This window comes from Jaculus jaculus, chromosome 9 (assembly GCF_020740685.1).
Source record: "Jaculus jaculus isolate mJacJac1 chromosome 9, mJacJac1.mat.Y.cur, whole genome shotgun sequence".
Taxonomy (NCBI): Eukaryota; Metazoa; Chordata; class Mammalia; order Rodentia; family Dipodidae; genus Jaculus; species Jaculus jaculus.
Genome location: NC_059110.1, coordinates 49,546,681 through 49,560,737, shown reverse-complemented (window position 1 = coordinate 49,560,737; position 14,057 = coordinate 49,546,681). Strand labels below are relative to the sequence as shown.

Genomic DNA, 14,057 nt, shown 5'->3' with positions numbered 1-14,057 from the left:
TTTTACATTGTGTATTCCCCTTTAGCCACATTCTGCAAAGCCCACCACTGCTTTTTAGAATCAGTTCTGCACAAAGATGACAGATAGTCCACCTGTTCATTTTTACTGAGATTGTGCAGTACTATACTTAGCATATAATCAACTATTTTATAAATCATTCATACATTTTCACACTTAAGATTATTTTGATTTTCATGTTAGCTAGCATAGTAGCTTTGCAATAAGAAAGAGGGCTAGAAGAGATGGCTTAGCAGTTAAGGCACTTACCTATAAAGCCAAAGGACACAGGTTCAATTCCCCAGGAACCATGTAAGCCAGATACACAATGTGGTAGATGCATCTGGAATTCGTATGTAATAGCTGGAGGCCCTGGCATGCCCATTCTCTCTCTCTGCCTTTCTCTCTCTTTCTCAAATAAATAAAAATTTTAAAACAGAAGAAACCATAAAAGCCTCAAAAGAGATATAAATGAATTAAAGGTGAGTCAACAAATGGAAGATCTCAATAACCCAATTAAGCTTAATGAAGACTTGATCTAATGCAAGAATGAATTCTAGGAAGGATCAAGAAAACCACACCTCGAACTGAAATCATACCTCAAAAAAGAAATAGACACAGCCAGGCGTGGTGGTGCATGCCTTTAATCCCAGCACTTGGGAGGCATAGGTGGGAGGATCATCTGAGTTTGAGGCTACCCTGAGACTGCACAGTGAATTCTATGTCAGCCTGAGAAGAGTTAAACCCTAACACACACACACACACACACACACACACACACACACACACACACAGAAATAGACATGATGCAAAATAACACAACAGAAAATAAAAACCAAATAGAGCTTATAAAAACCTCTCTAGAATCCCTCACTAACAAAGTTATTCATGTGGAAGACAGAATCTCTGACTTGGAAGACAAGACAAAGAAATTGATTGGGAGTCCAAAAATGTTGCTAAGTTCAAAAAATTATGTGAACAGAACACAAGGGAACTGTGGAATAACCAAAAATGACCAAACATCTGGATCACGGGTATACCAGAAGGAGAGGAAATCCAGGTCACAGGCATAGAGAACGTATTCAATAAAATTATTGGAGAAAAATTTCCCAATCTCTCAAAAGAGAGGCCCATCCAGATATAAGAAGCCCACAGAATACCAAACAGATAGGACCAAATAAGAAACTCTTCAAGGCACATCATAGTTAAAACTCTTAACAATGAACAGAAAGAGAGATTGCTAAAAACAGCAACAGAGAAATAACTCACTGCATACAAAGGTAATCCCATGAGAATTACCCTAGCTTTCTCAATGGAAACCCTGACAGCCAGAGGGCCTAGATTGGAACACTTCAAAGTATAAAAAAAACTATGGCACCCAACCCAAGATATTGTACACAGTGAAAGCATCCCTCATAAGAGATAGTGAAAGGAAAAATTTCCATAAAAAGCCAAATCTATGAGTAAATGAACACAAAGCAAATCTACAGAGAATACTCCATACAGAAGAGTCAAAACACCAATCTCAAGAGCCTACAAGCAGCAGATCACAATAACCAAAACTAGAGAAGTCTCAAAAAATTACTAAGTCCAAAAAATCACCAATCTCCATTAAACACCCCATCATGGCAGGGATTAAACTGACCTCCACAATTATAACCTTAAACAGTCTTAACTCATCCATCAAAAGATTCAAGTTGCCAAGCACGGTGGCCCATGCCTTTAATCCCAGGACTCAGGAGGCAGAGGTAGGAGGATCACTGTGAGTTCAAGAACACACTGAGACTACATAGTGAATTCCAGATCAGCCTGGGCTAGAGTGAGACCCTACCTTGAACACCCCTCCTGCAAAAAATACAAGTTAACAGGGTAGATCAGAAAAATGGATACCTCTGTGTGCTATCTTCAAAAAACCCACCTCATCACTAAAGACAGAAACTTCCTCGGGGTGAAAGGATAGAAAATGATATTCCAAGCAAATGGAAATAAGAAACAAATAGGTGATGCTATATTAATTTCTGATTCCAAAATAGACTTTACAACAAAAGTAAACAAAAAGGACAAAGAAGGCCCTTCTTACTCATTGAGGGAACCATCCAACATGAGGACATCATAATCATAAATCTATATGGCACAAAAAGAAGTACACCACAGTTTATACAACAAAACCTACTTGACAACACAACAGAAACACCAACACCATCATAACTGGCTATTTCAATATTCCACTATCATCAACATATCATCAAGGCAGGAACATCAACAAAGAAATCATAGAGCTCAACAACACTACAGATCAACTAGACCTAATGGACATCTACAGAACTTTGTACCCAATTCCACAAAATACACACTTTTCTCAGCAGCCAAAAACAGACCATATAAATAGGCCATAAAGCATTCCTCCATTACTTCAGAAAAATTGAAGTAACTTCTTACATCATATGACAATGCTTTAAGGCTAGAAATTAACAAGGGACACATCAGGAATACCTTCAGCTCCTGGAGACTAAACAACACATTTTTAAACAATGAATCAGTTTTGGAAGAAATCAAAAGTGTAAATAACCAAATAAATAAATATATTTTAAAAAATTAATTCCTTGGAGTAACACTAACCAAGGAAGTGAAAGACCTACATAATGAAAACAATTAAAAAAAAAAAAACAAAAACAAAAACTCAAGAAGTAAATCAAGGAGGACTTGAGAAGATGGAAAGATGTCCCATGCTCCTGGATAGGTAGAATTAATATTGTGAAAATGGCAATTCTACCAAAAGCAATATACAGATTTAATACCATACCAATAAAAATTTCTGGATCATTCTTCACAGAGGTAGAAAAAATAATCTCAAAAGTTCACATTGAATGACAGTAGGCCTCAGATATCCAAACATATCCTCAGCAAAAGACACAACTCTGGAAGTAACACCATACTTTATCTAAAGCTGTATTATAAAGCCACAGTAAGAAAAAACAACATGGTACTGGCATCAAACCCAAAATACAGACCAATGGAACAGAACTGAAGACTTGGAGCTTACGACACCTAACTACAGCTATTCTCGATTTTTTTTTTTTTTTACAAAGGTGCCAATAATGTACACTGCAGAAAAGACAGCATCTTCAACAAATGATGCTGGACAAATTGGATACTCATATGTAGAATAATGAAACCAGACCCATTCATCTCTCCATACACAAAAATCAAGTCCAAATGGATCAAAGACCTCAGACCTGAAACTCTTCTACTGGAAGAAAAAATAGGAGGAACTTTAAAAAACTAAACAATTAAAAAAAAATCAAACAAACCACTTCATAAAATGTGATAGAGAACTGAATAAGGAGTTCTCAGAGGAAAAAATACAAATGGTTAACACACACTTAAAATGTTCAACATCCCTAACCATCAGGGAAATGCAAATTAAAAATATGAGATTCCACCTTATGACAGTAAGGAAGGCAAATATTAAAAAAATCACATAGCAACAAATGTTGGTGAGGATGTGGGGAAAGAGGAACCCTCAACCCACTGTTGGTGGGAATGTAAACTTGTACAACTACTATGGAAATCAATACAGAAATTCCTGAAAAGGGTCAAATGTCTTCCCTTTGAGGACCAAAATAGTCACATCATATTGCTCTTCTTTGTTTCCAGTCCCTATTTGGACAGAGTGTGCAGTGCAGTGTGACAAACACACATTCATATATACTTGGAGAGTTTGGAATTAAACCAAACAGAAAGAACTGAGATAGTGAGAACAAAAAGTCATTGAATGAAATGAAAAACAAAATCATAAATAAATCTTTAAATACACATCTAGTTTTTTCTTCAAAACTTTTCTCTTCATAAAAAGGATCATTTTTTAGGTTAAAACCCCATATGAAACATACCTCAGTGAAGAGGCAGACCTAATTGTGACTTTTTTCTTTTCCTTCTGTTTGTTAAAAATATTTTTATTTTTATTTATTTGAAAGAGGAGGGGAGGGGAGTGGGCGGGGGAGGGGGCGGGGAGGGGAGAAGAGGGGGAGGGGAGAAGAGGGGGAGGGGAGAGGAGGGGGAGGGGAGAGGAGGGGGAGGGGAGAGGAGGGGGAGGGGAGAGGAGGGGGAGGGGAGAGGAGGGGGAGGGGAGAGGAGGGGGAGAGGAGAGGAGGGGGAGAGGAGAGGAGGGGGAGAGGAGGAGAGGAGAGGAGAGGAGAGGAGAGGAGAGGAGAGGAGAGGAGAGGAGAGGAGAGGAGAGGAGAGGAGAGGAGAGGAGAGGCGAGGCGAGGCGAGGCGAGGCGAGGCGAGGCGAGGCGAGGCGAGGAGAGGAGAGGAGGCACACCAGGGCCTCCAGCTACTGCAAATGAACTCCAGATGCATGTGTCACCTTGTGCATATGGCTTACATGGGTCCTGGGGAATTGAATAGGTCCTTTGGCTTTGCAGGCAAGCACTTTAACTGCTAAGCCATTTTCCCAGCCCCAACTTATTCTATTAAAACAAAAACCTGAAGCAAAATTCGTACCATATGTCTAAGACCTGAACTATAACGTGGTTTCATGTGCTGTCCTAGATAGTGACTGATTTCTAGACATCTGAGTGTCCTAACATAATCCAGTGAGTGCAGATGAAAGTGTCAATAGACAGAGCTGGGGTGACTCAAACCCTCTGTCCCTTTCCTGCCTTCACTACTGTAGAGTGAAATGGTGTGCAAACTGGCCAGACATGCACTCAGAAGAGTTGAAATTTAAAGACAAATCTTAATGAGATTATGCTGAATTTTATAATGGCAGAGTATACTCATAAATATGACAGCTTAGAATCCTTCCAAAATACCAAGCATAGCTTTTCCTTCATCTTCTAATTCAAACCGAAGGGTCTGAAGTTCCTGCTCCATTTCTATGCGGAAGCCCTCCATGGACTCTCGGTGTGCATCTTTTAGCGATTGAAGCTCTGCAGAGTGCTTCTGTTGTAAGTGATTTTCAAGGGCCTAGACAGGAAAAGCAAATCCAAGTTATTATGGCAGAATATAGAAAGAAATGCTAGTAAAATAGAAAATACTTACTAAAACTCAGTAACTAGTTAAGTTGAAGGTATCCTATTTTACTTTCAAGAAAATTAGGTATATGGTAATCATGACTGGAAAAATAAATTAGTAGTGCCAATTCAGTAGAAAACCATAAATTATCATTAAACAAGAGTGACTAACATATTTTATTTGAATTGGAAATACAAACCTTTGGCACCAAGCAGTTTTCAAATAAAATCATTTTACAAAGCTATTAAGAGTGCACACTGTCTAATGCTAAAAATTTTAGGTAGAGTTTTAGATAAGAAAAAAATTTAGATAAGAAAGAGAAGGAAGAGGACATTACCAAGAAGGGAAAATATCTTTTTATTGGAGAAAGCACAATGTGGATTTTTATATTTAATTAATTCATTTGTTTGAGAGAACAGGAGAGGGGAAGAGGCAGAGAGAAAGAGAGCGCAAGCCAGGGCCTCCAGCCACTGAAAAGAACTCCAGATGCATGCTCCACATTGTGCATCTGGCCAATGGACCTTGGTTTGACTCACTGGGACCCTCATAATGTCCTAGAGAGTCGACCCACGGTCCTTTGGTTTTGCAGGCAAACACCTTAACTGCTAAGCCATCTCTCCAGCCCACAGCATGGATTTTTAGAACTCCAAGTCTTATCAAATATTTTATACCTATCTTCTACAGTAATTTTATTACTGTTTCTGTCTTTGTTTGAATTAGCAAAGTTTCTTTAAGGGCTTTGTTATGGTTTTAATCTGAAGGGTTCCCTGAGGTCTTAAAATTTTCTCCCTGGCTGGTTGTGCTGATTTTAAGGGGTCTCGAGCCTCTAAGACCTGGGGCCTTCTTGATAGAAGGAAGTCATTATGGACAGACGTTTGAAAGTAGCCTGAACCCTGGCTATGGTTTTCCTCTTTCCTGGTCTGCCATGTTGTGACAAGCTTCTGCCATATGCTCTCACCACCATAGTTCTGCCATACCCTCCCAACTATGATGGATTCAGACAATCTGAAACTGTGAGCCAAAATACATCTTCCCTCCCTTGTTGATGAATGCTGTCCTCCAGGCATGGCACATTCACTGTTGTCTTGAGATCAAGCATCTGTGATTCTCTCAGGAGACTCTCACAAGTTTGGGTCCACTATAGAGGGGAGGTAGAGCTCATGGGGTCCACATGATGCCCACAGCAGTTCACATGATCCTTCCCTAAGGATATATAAGTGATTAGCAATTGCAAAGGATGGAGACTGTCCTTTGGTGGTATAGGTAGAAGTTGCCCATGCTCCCTCAGCCAGGATCCCGTAAGCAACCACAATTAACCTCACTGGTTCACTAAGCTAGACTCAGGCAGAATGATCTCTTTGGTCTATAGTTAGTATAGTATCTGGGGTGAGTACAAACTTGTTCAAGTCTCCCCAGGAAAAGTTCATACACTATTATGCCAGGTATTCTGTCACAGTGACAAAACAGTAACTAATATAAGTGTATACAGGCTAGTTAGAGGGGCCAGAGAGATGGCTCCATAGGTTAGAGCACCTGTACATAAGCATAGGGACCTGAATCATGTGAGTTTGATTCCCTATAACCTACACAAATAGATGGCAATGACCCAGTCCTATAGGGAGTGTACATGCATCTGCACACACATATACATATACCACACACACATACTCAAAAAAAAAAAGCCTAGCTTGGGGCTGGAGAGATGGCTTAGCAGTTAAGCACTTGCCTGTGAAGCCTAAGGACCCCGGTTCGAGGCTCAATTCCCCAGGACCCACATTAGCCAGATGCACAAGGGGGCACACGTGTGTCTGGAGTTCATTTGCAGTGGCTAGAGGCCCTGGAGCACCCATTCTTTCTATCTCTCTCTATATCTATCTATCTACCTACCTACCTATCTATCTATCTGTCAATCTCAAATAAATAAATAAATAATAATTTTTTTTTAAAAAGCCTAGCTAGAAATAACAGACTGCATGTGGCCAATTGGTGACAGATTCTTTTAATAGTACTAAATGATTGGAATAGTTATAGCTCTAAAGATTGAAATGATTTTATTCATCACTGTTAACTATGAGCAGGCCAGAAGATTTACTAGCATTGGCATTATAAGCAGAACAAAGAAAATACTGGCTCCATTTTTTTTTTTTTTTTGGTTTTTCGAGGCAGGGTCTCACTCTGGCTCAGGCTGACCTGGAATTCACTATGTAGTCTCAGAACTCACGGTGATCCTCCTACCTCTGCCTCCCGAGTGCTGGGATTAAAGGCGTGCGCCACCACGCCCGGCTTTACTGGCTCCATTTTATCTGCTTTTATGTATAATTAGTATATATGTCTAGTCACTGTCACCCCCTATAGGATATCACATCCTGGAAGACAATGAATTTGAAGGTAATTATTAGTAGACTAAATAATAACTATTATTGGAATTGAACAGATTTCCTATGAAACTTACTCTTTGTTCCTTTTCCTTTTCTTCTTCCATGGTTTGAAATGCGAGGACATGCGCTGCTTTTAAGGATTTCTGTCTTTGTTGATGTTGTTCCTCTAATTCCTCTAGCTCCTGTGTGAGTCGCTGGCGCTCTTGTGTAAACTGGGCTTGCAGCTGTTGCAAAGATGTCTGTGACTGGGACAGCTGCAGTTCCAGGTTCTGTTTCAACAGGGAGATCTAGAATAAAAACAAAGAATTAAATAATATCCACTTCAAATGCTTCACAATGAAAATCAAATCTTGACATATCACTCAGGTTTGTCTATTTTTAGTACACAGCTTGAAAACAGTTTAGTTGTATTGCATAGAATAAGGACTATATGAAACTTGCAGCTCCTATTTCTAAATTCAATACACATCTATGTTGAAATTCAATAAACACAATTAGTGGAAAAAGAAGACAACTGACATAATTATAAGGTTATAGTCACCTCAAGGAAATAGTACTAAACTGCATATTTATGAAGTAGGCAAATGTTTAAGACTGTGGGTTACAAGTTAAACTGTTAGCAGCCACACCTTACCATGTATGAAAATTAGGTGTGTCACTACCACATTCACCTAGGAAGCCCTTGACACATAGGAAACATGAAATAAGTGTGAGTTAAGATTGTTTGAGAACTTAAGACCTACTCTTAAAAGACTGGTTTGCTTATAATTTAGAATCCTGTATAAAAACCTTTTATTTGAGCTAGGCATGGTGGCACATGCCTTAAATCCCAGCACTCAGGAGGATCGCCATGAGTTCGAGACTACATGGTGAATTCCACCTCAGCCTGAGCTAGAGTGAGACCCTACCTCCAAAACCAAGAAAAAAACAACAAAAAATGCTTTTATTTAAGTTTTCATTTCTGCATTTTTGAAGTTGTCACTTTGTATTGAAATCAAAGGACTTGAACACCTGAATGCTTTTCAAAAACTAAACATCCCTCAATTCTCCAGTTATATGCTTATAGCAATGTGACATACTTTTCTTTTATAGTGGAAAACTGATCATGTTTTTAAATAAGCATCAGCGTTAATATGACAAGCATCATTGCTGGATGTTTAAAATAAAGTCTTTGGTATAAATAAAAAGCATGGATATATATCCATATCTGATCTATTTCTAGTCTTACATACAGGCTGTTGTAACTTGGAACCATGTTACTCAACCATACTTTAAAAGAAGCCTGAAGCTTAGAAGAACTTAGAGAAATGAGATAAAAAGTTATAGGTATGTTCCACAAGCAACTTAACAGATTTGCCTCATTTCTTTTTTTTTTAAAATTTTTATTAACATTTTCCATGATTATAAAATAAATCCCATGGTAATGCCCTCCCTCCCCACCCCCACACTTTCCCATTTGAAATTCCATTCTCCATCATATTACCTCCCCATTACAATCATTGTAATTACATATATACAATATCAACCTATTAAGTATCCTCCTCCCTTCCTTTCTCTTCCCTTTATGTCTCCTTTTTAACTTACTGGCCTCTGCTACTAAGTATTTTCATTCTCACGCAGAAGCCCAATCATCTGTAGCTAGGATCCACATATGAGAGAGAACATGTGGCGCTTGGCTTTCTGGGTTGCCTCATTTCTTTACAAGTGAAACAGTTCTGTGGCCAAGGAAACCAACTGAAGAGAGAACTTTATAATGAATTTTTGAAAATGGGAAGACTTTCTAGATTTAGGTATGGCTGATACAGGCTGCCTAGAACATCTTGCAAAGAAAGTATCTGGGAAAGAAAGGGTGAGGAATTACCAGGGATACAAAGCAAGAAGTGTGTGGGTGGGGGGCACTCAAGGAAAACAAGAAAACTCAAAATAAGAGACTGTCTCCATTTACAGAGAGGGAAGAATAAGTCAATCTGCGATGATCTTAGCTACATAATTAGCTGTATGGAAGGTTTTGCTTGAGGTTATAAACTAGGATTAGCTGGAAGAGTGAACCATTGCAATGCTTTCCTGGGAATAGCAGAGCACTAGTGAGAAGGAGAAAGCTGAGACTGGTGATCTGTTAGAATGGATTTCCAAAGATGTGACTTACTTATTGAAGCTTTATGACTTCTGCTTATCTTGTGCTTATGCATAGAAGTTGATTTCAGAGATTATTCTAAGGGTTTATAAATCTGTGACTCAAGGCAGACAATTTCTTCTGACTTTTGTTAAAGCCCAGGACTGACTATGTGGATAGGCTAGCCTGAAACTCACTATGTAGCACAGACTGGCCTCAAACTTGTGGTAATCCTATTTTAGCCTCCCAACACATTAGGATTACAGGTGTGAGCCACCATGCCTAGCTAACGTCTTATAACTTTAAATGGCAGCAGGGTCCATGATATACAAACTGAAATATGCCCTGCAAACATGAAAAGTACATGACAAAGCCACAGAAACAACTAAGGCCATGCTTGTAGAGTAAGAATTAACCTGATGTGCCTGCTCGACTTTTTATGCCTGGAAAATTCAAATGAAATGAATGTTAAGGAGAAGCCAGAATGAAATGAAAACCATACACAGGTAGCAGGCATTAAAATGACTATGAACACCAATATGTTTGGGTAGAGTCATTCTCTTTCCAGTCAGCTGGTTCTTGGAATAGAAAAGGTACCAACTCACTTTCTCCCCAGGTTCCATCTTAGTTTCTGCCTCTGCATTGGAACCTGTGGTGACTTGTTTTTTTTTTTCTGGTGTTAGCTTGTTAGAATCTATAAGGGAAAGCTGAGGAAAATATATGTTACAGGTAGAATCATAATTGAATTCTCAAACCCATTTCTTGGCATTTGACCAAGTGGGGACTAAAATCTGTCCAGCTATATGTCCTTATCTAGATATTTTTATGTAAAAAGAATGGGTTTGGATATTCTTTGGCACAAAGGCACCATATAGACTACCAGTAGCCCTGGATCTTACCTCTAATTGAGTATACACTTAGGTCAGTAAGAGACTACAGGAGTATCTCATTTCATTTCTGTAATACCTTCTTTAAAAACTTGCTGAATGCAACATTCAGGAGGCAGAGGTAGGAGGATTGCCATGAGTTTGAGGGCACCCTGAGACTCCATAGTGAATTCCAAGTCAGCCTGGGCTAGAGTGAGACCCTACCTCGAAACCCCCCCCCCAAAATGCTGAATGAACATATCTCCCATTGTGCAGCTGCAGCAAACTGCCAATCTGACTGCCATTTGGCTCATACTTGAACTACTTAGGGATGAAATTTATGAAAAATTATAACATTAAAATAAACAAAGAACCACATTAATATAGTAATATTTCATTTAAAATTGAAACAGTTTTATCTTTTCCAGCCTAAATACTTTACATTATAATATATTGTAATATACTTTACCTTGAAAGAACTGTAAAATAGCATTTTCCAACTTAGGATGTATTAGTTTCAGTCAACACAATTTGTACTTACTCTCAAGTAAGTAATATGTACTATTTGCAGTAACACACCATGCAATTTTATAACATACTTATTTTTTATTCTTAACTTTGAAAGCACACAAGATCTCAAACCTTTGATTCATGCTCAAATCAGTCATATGACTTCTATGCAGACAGCCTTAGTCATGCAGTGCAGCCTCACAAATAACTTAAAAAGTACATAAAAAGAATTTCTGTGAGTCAGCCTTTATCAGGAAAATTACACAGCATTTAAAAAAACAAATAATAAACAAAGCAGTATAACATGAAACAATGCTTTACAGCTGTAATTTATATATTTAACTTTAATATACTTCATAGAAATACATATTAATATAAAAGGGCACTAATTCAAAATAAATCAAAATAAGGCAGGACTGCAGTGAAAGCTTGGGGAATCTGATTAGTACTACTGTCTTAACAGATCTAGGAAAGCACTTGTTGAAAAGTAATGAGAAAGAACTATTGCTCTGACTTCTATGCTATTTTCAAATTAAGTATCAATGGCATTAATGTCTACATGATATTAGTATCATACAATTTTTATACATTTCCCATGAATTAAAAACTCACAATATAGCTGAGGCTAACCATGAACTCTTCATGATCCTCTTTTACTTCCAAGTGATGGGGTTATAAGCATGCACCACTGACCTCCCCATTCTTTGTAATGTCAACCCAGACTTATTGTGGGAGGCACTGTTCCTTGACCCACTCTTTCTTTTATTTCTGCCTAGATAAACTCTTGAATTTGTTATGAGAGTAAATATTGTTTCCTTCCTCAAAGAAGGTAGGCCCCTCTTCTATTACCAACAGATAAACTAGGACTGAGATATAAAAGCGGTGTTAATTTAACACTGAAATAATAAGTCCAATCCTTTCAAAATACAGAAGCAATATTGAAAATTGTTAATCTAGGTATAGTCAAGGGCAGTAAGAATAAGATTAATATTCCAATGACATGTAAATTCTCATGGATAATGTCAATGTTTGATGGTGATTAAATGTCTGATTTCTAATTTAAACCACTAATTTGCTATTACTGGAAAGTCTAATTAAGAAAGGTAAACTTAAATTTATGTGAAATTATGATCAGTCTGAAAAAATTTGTTTGTTAATTCAAAAACTCATAACTTTTTGATATTTTCTAAAAAGATTCATATACTGAATTTACCTTCATCTTTAATAAAGCCCATGATAATGCTTCTTTAATGTCCCAGAGACACTATAGAATATGTTCCCAATTATCACTTCACTCTTAACTAAAACTACTTAGGAATCATTTATAAATAAGAGATGTTGGGCTGGAGGGATGGCTTAACAGTTAAGGCGCTTGCCTGCAAAGCCAAAGGACCTAGGTTTGATTCCCCAGGGCCCACATTGGTCAATGCGTCTGGAATTTGTTTGTAGTGGCTGGAGGCCCTGGAGCTCCCATTCTCTCTTTCTTTCTCTCTCTCACTCTCCTCCTTTCTCTGTTAAATAAAAAAATAAAGATGTTCTATAAAGAAGAAATGCGTCAATAATCACATTTTTTAAAAGATGACATATAGTGAAGACAATTTTCACTAAACATGGGAAGTTTGGGTGAGTGGGTGAGTAGCATCCACCTGCTAAATGACTCAATGTTCTATTGTGTTATGGAGTAAAAATGTAACCAAGATCACATTACATAAGTGAGGATTACATTGTGTCAACAACCCTTTTATTATTTTTTCTTAGGGTATGAAATACATCAAAGTATTCTCATTACTAACAATTACAATAATATGGTTTTCACTGATAATTTAATAATTTTTTTTGAGGCAATATCTTACTCTAGCCCAGGATGACTTGGAATTCATAATCAGGGTACCCTCAAACTCTGCCTCCCAAGTGGTGGGATAAAGGTATGGCAACCACACCTGGCTAAGTTGGCATGTTTTATAACCACTAAAGGGAAAGGATTATACCATCGCAAATATTCTGGTCATTTTGAAAATTATCACAGTATTTGTCTGTGTGTACATGTGTATATATACTATCAGCATAATATAATATATATATATAATATATAATAATATCAATCCAATATGTTCAAACTGAAATGACTACTAAAATTGTGTGGGGGGGGGGGTAGGCCAAAGGTCGATGTCAGGTGTTTTCCTCAATTGTATTCCACCTCCAAAATTCTTAATATGTAATATTTTATACGTAGTAAAAAGTATAAATGTTTCTAAACATACCCTTTATACCAACATTGAAATACATATATATCTATCACTTATTTTTAAAAATGTTTTTCAGTAACATTTTCTGTAGAAAGAAGAGCTGAATGTGAAAGGCAGGCATAATTTTATTTTCTAAAGTATGAGAAAATAAAAATATAAAATTTTTATAAGGCATGATTAGACTCAGATACTGTTCTTTTACTAGAAGACAGTCACATCACTGGTTGATGCTGTCTGCAAGCTGCACAGCATAGCAGCAGAATAAAGCCATTGCCTCAGTAGTCTATGGCTTCACAGTTAAGAGTATTTACTACTTGGTCCTTTACAAAAAAAGTATGCTGACACTTGTTCTAAGATATCAAGGAAAGTATTCAAAGGTGTACAATTCTCTGTTATCTGAAAGGACAAGTAAGTAATGCTCTTTGGATTTATTCTCTGTTATCTGAAAGGACAAGTAAGTAATGTATTTGTCATTACTGGCCAGGCATGGCGGTGGGTGCCTTTAATCCCAGCACTTCAGAGGCAGAGGTAGGAGGATTGCCATGAGTTTGAGGCCACCCTGAGACTACATAGTGAATTCCAGATCAGCCTGGGCTACAGCGAGACCCTACCTTGAAAGACCAAAAAAGAAAAGAAATCATTACTGCATTTTTATTTAAGTCTTTCTATATGTTTTAGTAAGTGAAAACTTATTTGAAATAATATTTTGAACCTCTATTTTCACATACTTGCATAACATAAAAGTAAAAATGCCTTTTTAATAGCTTTGACAATTCTTAGCAGAGAGATTAACCTCATTTTCTTTCATGTGTTAATAATCATAACATTAAAATATGAAATATATTCTAAATGTTATAAACTTTCACAAATACCTGATACTGTTAAATAGTCTACTGACAATACTTTAAAAAAAAAAAACAACTAGATT

At 37.4% G+C, this 14,057-nt stretch overlaps 1 protein-coding gene across 12 annotated transcripts in view; it reads right to left on the bottom strand.

Moving 5' to 3' along the window:
* Nucleotides 1–14,057, bottom strand: part of Fam184a (family with sequence similarity 184 member A) — a 155,804-nt gene that overhangs the window by 28,796 nt on the left and 112,951 nt on the right. For all 12 annotated transcript variants that reach the window (XM_045159050.1, XM_045159043.1, XM_045159047.1 and 9 more), the window contains 2 exons: nt 7,469–7,681; nt 4,815–4,968 (listed from right to left, as the gene is read on the bottom strand). In XM_045159050.1, coding sequence (XP_045014985.1) covers nt 4,815–4,968; nt 7,469–7,681 — 367 coding nt within the window. The remainder of the gene's footprint in view (nt 1–4,814; nt 4,969–7,468; nt 7,682–14,057) is intronic.